The following is an 18,951-nucleotide window of genomic DNA, read 5'->3' on the forward strand; positions in this document are numbered from 1 at the left end:
ATTTTCCTACTCAAATCTAGCTCTTAATTAATTCTATTCTATACTAAAACTTAATAACAAAACCTTTTCATTGAAAAGGACAAGATAAGAATGAGATTCATAAGATCCCCATTGCTCAAAAACATGTGTTTCAATGTTTTTTTTTATTTATGAAGTCTCAGCAGAAATAATTTCTTCCTCCTTAATTCTCCCATTGGGCATTTTTATTTGTATGTATATATTTTGAACGTACAAACTCAGAATTGACTATGTCCCATTATTAACCACCAAACAGGATGATACTTAATAGCAGTATTTTTTTTTTTCCCTTTTGGAATGTGAGCAATGGATCATCAGTTAGAACTTTGAAGTAGTTTAAACATTTCTTTTCCATTGTGTTTAAGACTACTCATTTGTGCTTTTCTTTATCAGGGAATAATAATTTCTGTTGATAGAAATTTTTTTCTCTGTTTGCTTGTACTCATTTTTGGAAGAGGTTACTTTTTTAGCTAGAAGCTATTTTACTTAGCTTTTCAGCATATCATATTTCATTTCCCCCTTTCTTTTCTTGTTGAGTATGAAGAGACAGACAATTATAAATGGAATTCCTTGGTACATGACCTATCTATGTTGTAATACTTTCCCTTGAGTAGGAGTTTTGGATATTGGCAATTACATTGCTAGATGGTATTCCTTTCTGTTGTTGACCTGACAATTCTATCCATATGTATTTCATCCTCTGATTTCAATATCTCTGAATAATTTTTTAATAATTTTCTGAAATATTGTATCCATCTTTTTCAATATTCTTATGCTCTTTTTGGAGGCCAAAGATTTTCAGATTAGTTCTGTGAGCCACCCCCCCCCCCCTTTTTTTTCCAGGTTAAGATTTTCTTCTTTTATTTAACAGTATTTTATTTTTCCAATTACATATAAAGATAGCTTTCAACTTCTATTTTTGTAAGATTTTGAATTTTTAATTTTCTTTTATCCTTCCTTCCCTTACCTCTCCCTTACCCAAGATAGCAAGCAATCTGATATAGGTTATATATGCACAATCATTTAAAACATATTTCCATATTAACAATGTGAAAGAAACATCAGAACAAAAGGGAAAAACCACAAGAAAGAAAAAGCAAACAAATTTTTATAAAAGGTAGAAAGAGTATGCTTTGATTTTCATTCAGTGTCCATAATTCTTTCTCTGGTTGCAGATGGCATTTTCTATCCCGAGTTTATTGGAATTGTATTGGGACAATATATTGCTTAGAAGAGCTAAGTCTATCATAGTTGATCATCACATAATCTTGCTGTTACTGTGTACAGTATTCTCTTGGATCTGCTCACTTCACTCAGTATCAAGTCATGTAAATCTTTCTAGGTTTTTCTGAAATCAACTTGCTCATCATCGCATATGCATAGTTCCAACTTGCTCTCCAAAATGGCTGGATCAGTTCACAACTCCACCAACAATAAGTTAGTGTTCCAGTTTTTCCACATCCTCTTTAACATTCATCACTACCTTTTCCTCTCATGTTAGCCAATCTTATATGTCTGAGGTGGCACCTCAGAACTGTTTTAATTTGCACTTCTTTAATCAAAGTGATTTAGAGCATTTTTTTTCATTTCGAGCATTGCATTTATAGATGGCTTTAAATTCTTCATCTGACAATTGCCTGTTCATACTTATTGATCATTTATCAATTGAGGAGCACAGGTCAGGTAATTTTGACAGAGTATAACATACATGTACTTTTCCAGTTTCGTTATCTTTTGATTTTGATCTAATAATTTTGTGTTATTTTATTTTTGAGTTCTATTTCTCTATGCTTTTTTAAAAAGTTCACTGGTTGCTAAGATCATCTAGCTTTTGTTTTAAGCTATCAATTTTCCTTGAAAGTGTTTTTTAAAATAATTTTAATTATTTCATCTCTTTATTCCTTCTTTCCCTTCCCCCCTCCCCCAGTCAATTTCAGAATTCTTGTAACCATTTCAATGTCTTTTTTTGGTTATATTTCAATCAATATATTTTAGATATTTATTTCTGAAATTTTATCTAGGACTCATTTAATACTTAATATTTAATTTTACTGGGAGTATATCTTTGCTTAAACATTTTTTCAGTCTTTTTGATAATTTTCCCTGTTATGAATTCCTTGTGCACATTTCACTTTCATTTCCCTTTCCCCAATTTTAGGTTTTAAAAATATTTGATGACTTCCTAGCTATTGATGAAAGAAGGGTACATATTAGAGCGACTTACTCAGGCCTCTTATTTGAAACCTAACCTTTTTGATCCAGATGATAGAGAAACAGGATTTTATTTGTTGAGCTCTTTCGTCATCTTCTCCTCATATACATAATATTTTCAGTCCATATTACAGATAACATGAAATTAAAATCATATCCTATTTGAGTGGATAGGAAGTCTTATTAATTTACTACTAAAATGCAGCTAAGAAGCATATGCTTCCAATGCTGTACAGAGCTACAAGGCTAGGATCTAAGATGGGAAATAGGAATCATTCAAGTATTTTGTGTTGTTTTTCTTGGAGAAATGATCTTGCTAAGATGCTCCCCTTGTTATTATTAATCTTTGACTTTGCTTCATTTTTTTGATGTTTTGAGAAGGGAATGTCATACTTGGTTTAGATGTAACCTCTCACTTAGCTTTCTTTCTTTCTTTCTTTTTAAATAATATTCTAGTTTTCCCGTTACATTTTAAACAAATTAAAAAAAAATTTGACCTCCAAATTCTGTCCCTCCCTATCTCTTTCCCTCCCCTCTCCCCTTTCTGAGATGGTGAACAATACAATTTAGATTATCTGCATACAGTCATGGAAAACGCTTCTATATTAGTAATTTTGTACAAGAAGATTCAAATCAAAAAATAAAAGAAAGGAAGGAAAGAAGAAAGGAAGGAAAGAAGAAAGAAAGAAAAAAGGAAAGAAAGGAAGGAAGAAAGAAGTAGAATGTTTCAATCTGTATTCAGATAATATCAGTTCTTTGAGACAGACGGCATGCTTCAACATGAGGCTTTTGGAATTGTTCTACATGATTATATATATATATATATATATATATAAATATATATATATATATATATAATATATACACACACATATACATACATACATATATATGTATATAAGTATTTATCTATCTATCTATCTATCTAGACTGGCAAAAGGAAGTTTATTGGCACTGAGAAGTCAGTCTTTGCTAGGAGGCTAACTTCCTCAGTGGCAAGGTCTTGACAGAGAAGTAAAGGTCTAGCAGAGAAATCCTGGCAGAGAGATAAAGAAGGATTAACACTGAGAAAAGGGTGTCTTTTCAGTAGGCAGAGAGTCCCTTGAAGGCAGCTATGACAAGGAGAGGTCCCTTGGCCTGGCATGGTCCTGCTTTTAGGTCCTCTGCAAAATCCTATTAGGGAAATGGAGGCTGATACTGAGAGGAGAATGTCTTCTCAGCGGGCAGGGTCCTAGAAGCAGAGCAAGCTGCTTTGGACCTTTTGCCAGGTTCTGACAGAGAAGTAAGCGAGAGAGATAAACAGGGGTTAATGCTGAAAAGAGAATGGCTTCTCAGTGAGCAGGGGGTCCTGACAGGCAGCTTTGTCAAGGAGAGAGAGAGAGATTCCTTGGCATGGCATGTTCCTGCTTTGGACCTCTGCCTCTAGATAATTATGTTGCTGCAAATAGCTAATTTATTCACAATTTTCATTATGCCATATTGCTATTCCTGTGTAAAATGTTCTGGTTCCGTTCATTTCACTTTGCATTAGTCCATGTGATTTTTTTTTCAGTTTTTTTTTCTCCTAAAATTATCCTGCTAGTAATTTTTTATAATATAATACATAATAACGATATACCACAACTTGTTCAGCCATTCCCCATCTGATGAGCACTACTTCAGTTTCTAATTCTTAGCCACTTAAAAAGAACTACTATAAATATATTTTGGTGCAAATATGTCCTTTTCCCTTTCTTTGGGATCACCTGGCAGTGGTGTTGTTGGATCAAAAAACAAAAAATTTTGTAGCCTTTTGGGCATGAATCCAAATTGTTCTCCAGAATGTTTGGATCATTTCACAACTCCACTAACAGTTCATGAATATTTGTTTCTCACACCCCCTTTAACATTTAACATGTTCCTTTAAAAAAAATAGTCAATCTGATAGGTGTGGAGTTGTACCTTAAAGTTATTTTAATTTGCATTTCTCTAATCAACAATGATCTAGAGAATTTTTCATATGACTATAGGTAGTTTTGATTTCTTTGTCTGAAAACTGTCTTTCATATCCTATAATAATTTATCAGTTGAGAGATGAAGAGTACTTATAAATTTGACTCATTTCACTATATATTTGAGAAATGAGGCCTTTATCAGATATATGTGCTAAAAGTCTGCTTTCTCTTCCCCCAATTTTTATCTTCCATCTAATTTTGGTGGCATTGGTTTTGTTTATGCAAAATCTTTTAAATTTTATTTAAAATCATCTATTTTACATTTTATAATATTCTATACATCCTGTTAGTCCTAAATTCTTCCTTTATTCATAGATCTGACAGACAAACTATAAGTCTCTTAATATTCTCTTAATTTGCTTATGGTATCACTCTTTATGTGTAAATCATATATCCTCAGTATTCTTTCTGAAAGGGTTTTCACAGTAACTTTTGAAGATCATTTACTAGGTTGTGGAGAGGCTGGATTTGTGCATCAGTTTAGTAAGTATTCACATTGATAAAATCATAGATTTTGGAAGCATTGAAATATTAAGACTCAGAATTTTATAGCTTCTCAGGGGCCCTTTTTTATTTTCTATAAATTGAAGGGATTGAATCAATTGATCCCTAAAGGCCCTTCCTACTTTAGATTCATGAGCCTATAATCTCCAATCCAGATCTAATTCTATACTATTTCTCTGAAATTTTCTACCTATACTGGATAACTATAAGCAAGCAATTTAAGACTTCTCTTCTATATAAGAGGGCTAATACTATCTTGAGTAGCTATCACATAGTGTTAATGTTTGTATTATCATTTCCAGTATAAAGATCATTCTCTTTCATATTGATAATCAAGCAATTTTGCCTTCATTCTTTTGCCAATTATTATCATAACAACCACCTAAATTATTATCATTTTTTCTGATACCCTTTTCTTCCCAATGTAGCTAAAAATCAAAACAAATACTCTTTTTTTGTTTGTATTAGTTTTTTTTAAATCTGTCTCAGCTCATTTGAATCTTTAGTATTCATGACAATATTTTCACTGGGACCACACCAAAATCTTAAGTTTATATTCTTACCTAGATTTACATCAACATTTAGATTTTTAAAAATCTAAAATTGTTAGTGATTCCAGTGTTTCCACATAGGTTTTTATGTTACAGATCACATCAGAAAGTAGCTGGATGCTCAAACTATGGTTATAGCTGTAGCTTGAACTCTTCTCTCACCCACTTAACTCTTTGATTAGCTTAATTTAATTCTTTCCTAACACATTGTCAGAAACCAATTTTAGTTCCATGTATGCCCCTCTACCCTTGATTGTGGCCAGTATTCCCACAGTTTTATCTCCTCAAACAAAAAAGGAGTTGAATGAAACAGGTAAGGAACTTTGTTTTTAAGTAAGTAAAATAAAATGATTTGTTCAGGCTTGGTAAGAGAATTAGGAAGTATACCAACATTCTGATTTTCATAATTTTTCTTTATTCCATGCAGATCACAAAGACTAGACTCCTTGGGGAAGATTGAAAAGGCTTGTGACATTTAACTTCCCCACAGAAACAAATTTTATTTCTGTGTTTTTTCTGAGTCTAATAAACACAAACTAAAATGACCATTTATATATATATATATATATATATATATATATATATATATATAACAGAAAAAGGGGTTGCTAATGAAAATTATCTCTATTATATATAGCTTGCTTTTCTGTTTAAATGTATAATTTATTTCAATATGTAACTTTCAAAGGTGTCCTATATTTCCTTCTCAAATTCCTTGTATTCTATATTTCAAAAAAAATTTCACTATTTTTCTTTTCTTTTTTCCTTTTTGGAGTGGGGCAGCCTATCACTATCTCCATCTCCCTCTATATCCCTTCATTGAGGAAAAAAAAGGAAAACAAAACCTTTGAAACCAACATGCATAATCAAGCAAAACACATTTTTACTTTGCCTGTGTATCTCATTTTTCACCTTGAATCTATCCCCCTTCTCTCAGGAGTTGGGTAGTATCTCATCATTAATACTATAGAATCATGGCTATTCATTTCTTTGATAAAAATTCTTAAATATTTTAAAATTACATTTATTTACAGCATAGTTATTATTGTATAAATTATCTTGATTCTGCTCATTTTGGTTTGTACTATTTCAGATAGAATTTTCTAGATTTCTCTAAAACTGTATTTTTTGTCCTTCATTATGGCACAATAATTTTCCATTACATTCATATTCTGAAATTTATCTAGTTCTGTATTCATTATTTAGTGACTTTTTGCCATAGTTTAAAATTATTTTAGAGAATGGCTATTTTGAATCTCAATTCTACCAATAATGTATCAGTATGCCTATATTCTTGCATCCTCTCCCACAACTTACTTTCTTTCTTTCTTTCTTTCTTTCTTTCTTTCTTTCTTTCTTTCTTTCTTTTTTTCTTTCTTGCCCATATATCATGTGTGTCAATCTTGTGGATAGGAAATGGCTCCATAAGTTGACTTTTAAAATAAATCTCTAACGGTTTGTTTTCTTTTCATTTACCTCCTCCCAAAAGTATATTGAAAGGGTCAAAATATAATACTAATTATTTGAGTTTCAATTGGTTGAGTCTTGGTTAATTAAGTTCTATAATATTTGTCATCTTTACAACATTATGAGCAGCAATATCATCAGTATCATTCTCTCAGCTGTCTTAGATGTTTTCACTTCTATTTTGTTTTTTTACAGGTTGTTTCCTAGTTAAATCTGTGAAATCAATGGAAGGAACAAATTACTCCAGGGTGTCTGAATTTGTGTTGCTGGGTCTAACTGATTCTCCTGAACTCCAGGCTTTCTTCTTTGTCGTGTTCTCTATTTTTTATGTGATTACTATATTAGGCAATTGTCTCATTTTAGTTACGATTGTATCTACTCCACAGCTTCATTCTCCAATGTATTTCTTGCTTGGCAATCTGTCTTTCATTGACATATGTCTATCTTCCTTTGCTACACCTAAGATGATCATGGACTTTCTCACTCATCACAAGACCATTTCATTTGAAGGTTGCATCTCTCAAATCTTCTTCTTGCACCTCTTCACTGGCACTGAGATTGTCCTGCTTATCTCCATGTCCTTTGATAGATACATTGCCATATGCAAACCTCTCCGATACTCAAAAATTATGAGTCAACATGTATGTCTGGGTCTTGTAATCATTTCTTGGACAGTGGGCTTCCTTCACACAATGAGTCAATTGGCCTTCACCCTCTACTTGCCATTTTGTGGTCCTAATGTTGTAGACAGCTTCTTCTGTGACCTTCCTTTGGTCATTCAACTTGCCTGCATAGATATCTATGTCCTAGGACTCTTCATGATTTCAACCAGTGGTATGATTGCTCTGGTCAGCTTCCTGCTCTTGCTTACTTCCTACATCATTGTCCTGGTCACTATCAAGAAGCACTCCTCCAGTGGATCACCAAAGGCACTTTCTACATGTACTGCACATTTCATAGTTGTGTTCATGTTCTTTGGACCATGCATCTTCATATATGTATGGCCCTTTACCAACTTCCTTGTGGACAAGATTCTCTCTGTTTTTTATACCATTTTCACACCTTTCTTGAATCCACTTATCTATACTCTAAGGAACCAAGAGGTGAAAGCAGCTGTGAGGAAAATGATCAATCAATATATCAGTTTCCGAAAAACTGCACAGTTTCCAAGATACCCTGTACAATGAGAGAAACAAAATCTGTGATTCAATATCATGTTTTCTAACTTTAGAATAACAAATGCTTTCTTTAATCCAATAGCCTTTTATTAGATGCTTACTATACAACAAGGGTATATAGTTGGAAGATTAGCTAGTCTAATAATTATATTTTAAAGATTAGAAACCTGAAGCCCTTAAAAGTTAAAAGACTAGCACACTACTAGTTATGATAGTCAGAGTCAGGTTTAAATCCCCTATCTCTTACATTATCTTCTTCTGTGGAACCACAATGCCTCAACTCTTATCAATTACTATGGAAAAACATCAATTTGGATGTTTTTGTCAAAAAACATTTTTATAGCATCCATCTACATGGAAGAAAAAGAACCTTCACTCTTTGCAATTAATGTGTAAATTCTTTATGTTAGAAAGTTTCAATCAATGACTCTACCAGTTTAGTATTTTAGTATCTTGCCATATTCAGGACAACAGTTTTTGAGCATGCAAGTTTATGTTCACATATTATCTAGTTGCATTCAACTAGGGCAAGTGTCTGAATTTTTCAAAAGCTCAAATGTGACATCAATAAAGTGGAAATAATAATGTACTACCTACTTCACAGGGCTGCTATGAGCAAAGTGCTTTGTATACAAAGTATTTACGTAAATTTGAACTATTGTTTGAGGATGAGGCAAAGTCAGTACTAGGACAGGCAAAACAGATATTAATTTAGAATGTGATCTAGGGATGTGCACAATAATGGTTGTTACAAAATATAAATTTGTCGAAATGCATGTTTTTTAATGTTAAGACATTTATTTCTCCAATGGCCATAGGAATCTATTCTCTATAGTTCCATGAATTTCAATGCAGATTCAAAGCCTCTGCTGGAAAGTTACAAAACAGGGAGAGTTCATAATTACAACTTTATTTAACAATTTCTAACCACACTAAAGTATATTTCATAAGAAAGAAAATGATCCATTCCAAAAACCCTTTTTATAATATATTTCAGGAATTCCCAGATTACCAAGAACAGACTTCTAAAATGCTATAATTGATTCTTTTTCTTCCTTAAATTCAATTTTGTTTTCAGTTCCAAATTGAAAAGGTAAGAATTACAAAACTTGTAACAAATATGAAGTCAAACAAAACAATTTCTTCCTTTGTCATGTTAAAAAAAAAGCAAAAGAAAAAAATGTATATATATGTGTATGTATGCGTGTGTGTGTGTGTGTATTTCAATCTGTTCTCCGAGTTCATCAGTTCTCTATCTGGAGATGGATAACAGGATAACACTTCTTTTGCAAGAATCCTTTGAAATTATGGTGGGTCTTGGTGTTGGTCAGTTATTACCCTTCACAGTTGATTATCTTTATAATATTGCTATTACTGTATATTTGTTCCACTGGTTCTGTTTGCTTTACTTTGTATTTCCTAGTTTTTTTTTTTTTCTGAAACTATCCTTTTCATCATTTCTAATGGCACAAGGATGTTCCATCACATCATATGCCATAATTTGTTTAGCCACTTCCCAATTGATGGACATCCCCTCAGTTTCCACTTCTTTGCCAACACAAAACGAGATGCTATATCTTTTTAAACAGAGAATTCTTTTTTCTCTTTCTGAAATTCCAGTAGTATACATGTAAAAGTTGGGAGATTTGATTTGGAATATGTTTTTGAACTGTAGACATTATTGTTAGTGTGTTTTCAGTCTGGTAGAGACCTGGGATCAAATAATCCAGTAGCTTCCAAAGTGCCTGCTAAAATAGTAAACGTGGTGCAGCAGAAAGAGCAATGAATTTGAAGTTAAAAAGTACATGGATTTAAGAATTACTTTTGTTTCTTTCTGTATTTCTGGGTCTTGTTTTCCTCATCTATAAAACGAGGGAATTGAATCAGAGGTTTCCTAAGATCCTATCTAGTTCCTGAAATATGGAAATGGGAATTTGTGTTTCCAAGGCTCTTTATTCACAACTCTGTGGGGTAGGTAATTAATTGTTTCTGTCAAAAATCTAATTATATGAAACATTTCAGTATGAAAATATGTCCAATTATTTTTTATTTTTCTATTTATTATTTATTATTATGATATAATCCCAAAAAATTTCCAACCCAATTTCAGGAATATGCTGTATCCATAAGACTCCAAGACCTGCATTTTGGGTATGTCAATATATTCCAGGCTTGAAACTCATCTGTGCTCTTAGGAATCTTCTTAGGAAGCACTATCTAATCAGAATTCCAAAAGGTCACACAGAGCTGGGTAGTGGCAATATCAGCATTTAAACCCAGTACTACCAATCATAATTCAATGCACTTTCCACATAACCTTTGTAAAAATACATCTAAAATATACATTATTTTTAAAAAGATTTCCAATTTGGAAAGATCATGAAGCTTCACTTCAAACTTTGAGCATTTAAATGACCAAAATTAGATTTCAAATATTTCCCAAAAATAATGGCTGTGTCAATACATATAGTAGCAATATCATTAAGAACCCTTTCAATTACAATTTTTATTGATTTAATTAGTAGGTGTTTTTATATGTTGCCTTGATCAAGTGGATGTATTCTTGGATTCATATAAGAAGAACTAGTGAATCTTATACTATGGGTGGGTAGTTAGGTTAACTAGCCATAAATATGGTGCAATTCTGTGATCTTTTGAGTATTTGGTCTGTGAATACAATGATAACATTAGAAATTCTTTCTCTTTTAAAAGAATAATTGGAAGTGAGGGAGAAATGGATATAACTCTGTGTTACAATTCTATACTGCTTTAAATTTTTGAAATCATGTTTCCCAGCATTATCAAATTTGAGAGTCACAATTGCGTCAGGTATGGTTTTTTTTTTTAATAATTGTGAAATAAGTTAATACTACTAACAAGCTGTTATTTTGTCTTTGGTCATATAATTATTATATGTATTATATTTTTATATCTGAATTATTTATGAAGTATATTTTCTGAGTTAACATTTTTTTAAAGTTTTTACATGAATCTGGATCTCTTACCTTTTGTAATATTTTTTACTAGATTAAAAATAATTACTCATGTCTCATGGCCAATCATAACTAGAATGTAAAATGAATAGAAAGATTATGTATTTTATGCTGTATTTAACATATAGTTCAACATATTTAACATGTATTTTATAACCTATCATCTAGGGGAGGGGGTGGTGGGAAGGAGGGGAAAAGTTGGAACATAAGGATCCAAATTGCAAGGATCAATGTTGAAAGATTACCCATGTATGTGTTTTGTAAATAAAAAGCTATAATAAAAAGAAAGATTATGTATTTGCCTCATCCTTAATATATTTATCTCATTTACTTTAATAGTTCAAAGAATTATGATTTTGGTGCTCCCTCCATTCATAAAATAACAACCCTATCATATCTTTGAAGTTTTTAGGAGATACTTTAGCCACTTTTTGGTCCTCATTCCTTTCTTAAAAACAAAGAAAAATTGTTTGGTAGAACTTCATCACACTTATATTAGTTCCAGAGTCATAATCAACAATAAAATGTAAGTTCCTTAAGGGTAGGATATTTTCCACCCCTTTGTATCTCTATCTTTAAGGGCATGTTGTAATTGCTAAATTATTTGTTAAAGTGAATTTAAGTACAGGGCTCATATTCTGCTTTCCAACTTGGTAGCCATTTCAAGTTTGTGTTATATTATGTTTTGTGGTAATCATCATGCGGTAACTTTGTGATGTAGTTACGGAATATGCTGGATCATTCATTTGTTCTCATGAAACCTATACTAAATGATTTCTGTGTGGCTCAGGGATGGGGCAGATTTGGATTGGGGTGGACTGGGAACACCAATCAAAATCCCCTCATTGAAATAAAAAGAAATATGTCCAATTTTCAAATGGTAGGTTTATGTCCATCATAACTGATCATCATCTGATACAACTGTATAGTTGATACATATATGGATTGTTTGGTAAGTACTAATTAACATTTAAGTGTTTTTCTCTTTTTTTTTTAAAGTTGATGAGAGCAGGATTGCATGAATTGACAAATGGATTAACATTAATGTCTCTAATACATTTGGCTCTTGCATTTATTTCAATTCTTCCAAAGATTTGGGATTACATGTGAAGGGTTCTATTTCCTACTCTGCAATAGCTTAACTGGTCCTATTGCTTCCATTCTTTTTGACTTCCAATCATGTCTATATACTTGTCTGATATTTTCTGCACAAATATGCATCATGTCATGTGGCTAGCTGCAGTAACACTTCCCTTTCTTTAATGAATTGAATATAAAACTTCCATGTTCAAGGTATTGTAAACATGTCCATTAGTCAACTTCAGACATACTTAAAGATGTTTATTACCTCTATCACACAACACATACTACAACAATTGTTCCACATTCTATTCCTTATGCTTGGAATGCCTCTCACATCAAGTAGTGTTGTTACCTCTTTTAAAATATTACAGGATCGTGTTTATACTTTTTATTAAGGAAAAGGATTTTGTGTCTGAATATTAGTTGTCAGTCTTGTTTGTATAGATCAGCCTTAGAGAATTTCCTTGTAAGATGAGGAGGCTGGACTAAATGCTTTCTAAGGTTGATTATAGCTCTAAATTGATTATTCTAGAAAAAGGAAGATTAAAATTTTACCAACCTATTTGATAGCTAAGAAAGGACAAATATAAAGAATAGCTGATTTGTTTATAAAATATTTTAAAACTCACAATTTATGATGTCTGTTCTCACAAAAAACAGGGAGATTAATACTACACTTAAGGGAAAAAAGCTATTTAAGTCTTAGTTTTGAGGCAGATTTGATTTGCCTTTCTTGAATTTAATTCCAAATATTTTATTTCATTATCTTGAGATATCAAGTATGTGTCACGGTGTGGCCTCTGAAAGAATTAAAGCTCAGACAGTCTCCAACTCAAGCAAAGGTTTTTAATGAATGTTATATACTTAGTAGGTAGGCCAATCTCCCCGAAGGAGTCAGCAATCCAGCAAAGCAAGTCAAGGATTTTAATAGTGCTGATTACATCATATATGTCAGTTTTGAAGAATTTGCTAGCCTGGAGAGAGGTCCTAAAGCCTTCATGGAACTGTGTATGTGGTTACCCAGAATCCATACAGAAAAAAGCCCACTTAAGTGGTGTATTAATGTAACAATATTGTCAACTAGCATAGATTTACCATCCAATGACAGCAAAGAAGAGATGCTCTGCAGGCACCATGTTGGGAGGAAAGATTTATTAAGATTTGTACACCAGTGTTCTGGTCTGCATTCTGTTGCTTTCCTATTGGCTGATTTATTTTTTTTGTGGTAACCATCACATGGTCACTTGGTGATACAGTTGCAAAATATGCAGGCATGTTTATTGTTTTAGTGAGATCCATGATTATTTCTGTGGGCTTGGAGTTGGGGGAAGATTTGCATTTCCGATGGGGTAGGGACAAGAATCAGAAGCCCATCATTTTAATTTTATTTCCTATTTTAATGGTTTCTATCTTGATACAAAAATTTCTCTGTCTTCACATTGTCTAAGTTGCTGATCTAAGCAGACTAAAATGATTTTAGTCCACCTAGGATGGTAAGGTAGAAGGAGTTTGTAGCCTTTGGACTTCTGAAGTTTAGACTGGTAATTACAGATTAATGGTCTGTTCAGAGATGTGTATCAAAGTTGGCCACCAGATAGACTGGTTTTTTGTGAGCACTGTAATCCCACTTTATTTAGAAATTGAGAACATTTGCTTTTAATTATTCCATTTCTTCTCCCCAGTTTAAGGTGTTCCTTGTCTTTGCTAAGGACATTCCTGCTATATGTGCTCTTGATCCTTAATTTTATCTCTCACTTTTTTCAAGACTGCCTTATACCCCTCTCAATTTACTGATTTTTTCCCCTATTGTCTTCAAACATGGCCAAGTGATGTCCCTCTCCAAACAAAAAAAGCAAAACCAAAAGAGAATCATTAATTATACCCTATCTCAAGCTCCAGCTCCAATTATCTCAAACAGTCTTCTTTCCATTCTAAGCCAACTTCCTAGGGAAAGATGGCTATTCTACTTCTCTCATTCCCTAAAGCTTTTAAAATCTAGTTTACCTCAACTCAAAAATCCTCATCTAATTGAACCTGATTTCTGATCAGTTCATTTTTTTTTACCTCTTCTCTCCAATTGATGCCTACTTTCCTCTCTTTTAGACTTTCTCCTCCAAGTTTTCATAATACTGTTTTCTCTCAACTCTTCTCCCTTTGATTGTTCCTTCCTCAGCCTTATTCCCTAGTTCTCCCATTACATCCCTTAGCTGCAGGTATTCCCCCAAAGATTCTGTCTTGGACCCTGTTCATATACTTTTTTCCTTTTGATGCCATCATCAGCCCCCAAAGATTATACAAGTTTAGAGTAAGATTAATGACTTACCTCATTTATATATTAGAATTTTATTTACCTGAATTATAGTTTTCATATTCTTAATTGTATAAAAGTTTTCTGTAAATCTTTATTGTGATTAGTAGACAAATAATAAGATATTATCAAGATGGGTAATTTCATTTGGCATGAAATCTGTTAACAAGTGAGTAGGCATGTCTTTAGAATTTGATCATGTATACTATATTATTTCCTCTCACTGCTTCAATGTAAAGGTTTTTTTTTTCTTTTTCCTAATTACAAGCCTCTACAAAGCCACTCAATTTTATGTTTCTCTTGTACTTATCAGACCTTCTAGCATAGCATAGGACATGTAATATTAAGAGAACACAATCACTGGACTGAACCACCACTGCTGAGGAAAAAAGTATCATGTTAATCTGACTTGCTCAATCAGATGATTGGAGATTACCAAGTTAACTAATGAAAGAAAAGATCCTATTGTCATTAGGAAAATGAATGTATTTTCAAAAAAAAGTAGAGACCAATACAAAAGTAGAGAAGCTTAAATCATGTTTTATTTCATAAATACCAGAACTGTAAAATTTTCCTTTTAATCTTCATTCTTATTCAACAAGAGACTGACTTTTGCTAAATATTTAGATTTTGTTGTTCTTTGGATATTATGTCTTTTTGGCAGTTATTTCTTTTGGACCACCTTTTTATCTTCCTAGACATAGCAATAATCATAAATCATAACTAAAATGGTTCAATTTTTACAAGACAAAACATGAAAATACACCTTATATGATATGCCACGTTTAATGCCTCATCCTAGAATCCCTTCTTCCAGAAAATTAGATGTCTTATTCCTGGGCATACTTATATAGTACCAAAAAAGGAAGCACTTTCCTCATTCTTCTTTATTCTAAAAGTTTTTCTCAATAATGCCTTGGGTAAATGCTAAATCAGATATTTGAGATTCCTAGGATGCCATGCTTCGCACTCCAGGGAATTCAAAACTACCCCTCCCCAGCCTCCATCCCCAGGGCCTCCCTCTCTTTGCCTAACACATAACCAATGACTATTTCTATGTAGTGAGGTGACTATATGGTTCTCCATGTCTGATAAATACAATGAAGATTTTCCCCTTAAATAGCATTGTATAGCTTTATAGTATTTCCATTTAAACCCTATGTCTCACTGAGATCAGGCTTGGGACTTGCTATATAGTTGCTGCTGCACTCACTTTTTTTCCTGGAACACTGGACAACCCTCATTGTCCTCCTTTTCCCTTCTCATTTCCCCTTGTCTCACTGTATGCACCGTGCTTCTGGTATTTCAGCCATATCGGTACTATTAATGAAGACAGTTTACATTAAACAGTTGTAAGCTTGAATTTCAAAATTCTAAGTCTGTCTCAACCCTGTATCTGGGAAGTACAGTCATCTCCTTGGTCCCAGAATGAACTTTGGTGCTGTATTTCAGCAGTGAAGCAGAGGGTAGAGAAACAATCTCCATCACTCAACATAATCTCTCAAGATCATTACCACAAAATAGAAGTAACACTAAATACATATCCCTAAAGTTCAGTTGGTTGCTGTCTTTCCTGGATGTGACTTTGATCACGATCATTTGGAAACACAGGTTCTTTTTTAGTATAATCTTGAAGTCCCTTTCACCTCAGTTCAAAAGTGTCAGCAGACGTGGAAGTTGCAATATACAATGACACATGCCAGGTGAAATCTGTGACGACTTATTAGTCTGCTATCTACCATTACGACATTTCAGTCTTAAGAATTCTTCTCAGGATGAGTCTGAAGTCCATTTTATCTTAGTTGAAAAAGTCAGCAAATGGCAGATGCAATATACAAAGACATGGAGACTCATGTCAGGTGAGATCTCTGATAGCTATAAAGGTCTTCTGTCCACCTTTACTGCAGTTCAATCTTAGTGTTCTTTACTAAAAGGAGTCTGAAATCCCTTTCAACTCAGTTAAAAATATTAACAGAAACAGGTCATGGAGACTCATGAAAAGCAAACTCTCTGTAGGCAACAAAGGTCTTCAGTCCACCTTTACTGCAATTTGATAAGAAGTGTGTCCACACAGATGGGCTGGGCCCCTCTGATAATGCTGACAATCTATGGCAAATTCACAGGGACTTCAGGCTCACTCTGTATTAGGACTTTAATTTTGTCTACATACCATCTTGTACTAATGCCATTCCTGACATGTGCAAAGGTCTTCTCTTAATCCAGAAATGTTGACTCTTTCCCTGCTTGCTTCCCTTTTAGTCAACTAGAGTATACATTGAATCTTCATGTACCCAGTTGACCACTTCACAGGCTTACCATATTTGATCTTGACTAATAAATCCTGTATTCTGATGTAATTTATAAAGCTGGGATGATTCCGCGTAGTCACTTTATGACTTTACAACTTCACACTGTCAAACTGACGGAGTTGGACTAGATGATTTCTAACATGTTATAATTCTGTGATTTTACTGTCTTAGATATTTCCTAGTAAACACCAGAACTGTTCCACATTAATGGTCACCATCAACCTCATCCCCAGAGCATCAAGAATATTCACAAATTAAACCAAAGTGGAAGCCAAAGGGGAGTCCGATGTAAAATTCAATGGGGACCACAGGGCACTCAAATTCATTAAGTACAGTTTCCATTCTCTGAACCTGTAGCTCAGAAGTCACTCCTCCAATCTGGGATGTTCTTTACTGATCTCAGCACCAGGTCTCTCCATCAAACTCCACAGGTTTCCTGACATTGGAAGAGCTGCTCCAGGATAGAGACCAGAATGGCCTTCAATGGACCTCTCTGTTCTCTTGTTGCTTTTTATTTACTGAACCAAGAAATATGACCAGTGACATAATGTTCCAATAATGTTCTTTTCCCATGGGAAACCTCTTATGAGTCATTTAGTGAAGTTAAACAAAAAAGCACTCTCCCTAATATTTTGGTAGGTTGGGAAGAAACCAGGCTATAGACAAATTAAAGTTATACTATCTTGAGAAAACTAGACCCATAGTACTTCAGGATCCTTATGCTAACTGCTATTGGAGGCATCATTGTAAGGACAATGATAGATGAAACCAAATCTGATGAAACATTTTTCAGGATGGTGAAAATATGTCTCTGAACTGTGGATGATGCACAGTCTTTTCCAATTTGGAAATCCTTTTACCAACTCATGTATCAGTGGAGGTCAGCAGTTCTTTTCATTCCGCAGCCTTCCAGTGTTAAGTATAATGTTATTGGGTGCCAAAATCCATTTCTATTGATTTACAGATTTTCTAGATAGCATTCCTTCCTACTTTTCTTTCTTTTCTACTTCAGAGAGAAGATTTCTCCAGGAAAAATGTAGGTCAAAAGATATGTGAAGACTGTAGAAACCTCTTTAATGTGTGTTCATATATTCAACTAACGTAACATTCTGATAAAATATCTGGCAGAAAAAAATTATTTTCTCCTCCCTTATTCCAAAAGGAATTTCTTTCTTCATTCTCAGACTTGTGTGGAGACCTCAGACTTGAGAGAAGGGATTCACTGGAATTCAATGATTCTCTGGACCACTTCAGACATTGATGAATACTGAATATCTGCGGAGATAACAATAGCAAAGATAGTGAAGTAATTTATGCTTCGGTATATCTTCCAATTTCCTCCCTTTTTAGGCCAAGTCAATCTACAGTCTCTCAATGTTACAACTTCTATGGCTTTTCAGACTGCTTAAAGACTTACAGAATCACAAAGTTTAAAATTCATTTAGCCCAGGGGATCTAAATCTTTTTGCAAGATAACTTATTTTATATTTTCCCCAAACCAGTACTTCCTCAATAAGGGTATAGGAATGCAAAGAGTGTCTGAATGGGATAGGGGTAGGAATGACCACTAAGTCACAAGCCTTTGACTTTTGGAACTCTGCATTCTGCAAAGAGGAAATCATTTTAAAGTCCACTAGTAGTATTCACCCAATGACCTGTGCTGCCTGTGTCTAGTTAAGAGGTTCTTAATATTTTTGTTGTCCTTTTGTTGTTAGGCAGTCTAGTGGAACCTATTTACTCCTCAAAATAATGTTTTTAAAAGCATACTATAAAATATGTAAGAGTACAAAGGAAACCAATTATATTGAAATACAATTATCAATTTTTTTTTAAAGTTCACAGATCTCAAGTTAAGGACATCTCATTCTGAAAATAAGGAAAAAGAAACACAAAATTTGGATTCCACTTAAATCTTTTTTGTGTCATGAACTCTTTGGCAGACTGGCAAAGCTTATGGAACTTTTTAAATGAAAGAGATACAAAGTTACAAAAGAAACCAATTAGTTTAAAACCAGAGTAATTGAAAAAAAAAAACTTCATAGACACCTCCCCCCCCCAAAGTTAAGAAGCCCTGAACTAAGATTACATTATGTTATGTAGTGTCTTAGAATCAGAATCTAAATTCCAGACTCAAATCCAGTGTTTTGCACCACAGTACTGCCATTAAAATTAACACAGGTCCATTTCTTCCTGAGTACTAAATTAAAAAAAAAAAAAAAAGAAATATGGGGAAGAGGCTGCTTCCTAAAATATGATTTATGATGAACTTTTAATTCATCAAAAAAATTTTAGGTGACATTTGAACAGATTCTGATCCTAACTCCTCACTTAGCTC

General features: G+C 33.3%; 1 protein-coding gene across 1 annotated transcript; it reads left to right on the forward strand.

Annotated features, from left to right (window-relative positions):
- Nucleotides 1-6,960: 6,960 nt before the first annotated feature.
- On the forward strand, nt 6,961-18,025 carry LOC100929691 (olfactory receptor 4K2-like). Its single transcript, XM_012544103.2, has 3 exons — nt 6,961-7,907; nt 9,197-9,249; nt 17,967-18,025. The coding sequence occupies exons 1-3, from the start codon at nt 6,970-6,972 to the stop codon at nt 18,023-18,025; spliced, it is 1,050 nt and encodes a 349-aa protein (XP_012399557.1). The 5' UTR covers nt 6,961-6,969.
- Nucleotides 18,026-18,951: the final 926 nt, after the last annotated feature.

This window comes from Sarcophilus harrisii, chromosome 2 (assembly GCF_902635505.1).
Source record: "Sarcophilus harrisii chromosome 2, mSarHar1.11, whole genome shotgun sequence".
In the NCBI taxonomy this organism is placed as follows: domain Eukaryota; kingdom Metazoa; phylum Chordata; class Mammalia; order Dasyuromorphia; family Dasyuridae; genus Sarcophilus; species Sarcophilus harrisii.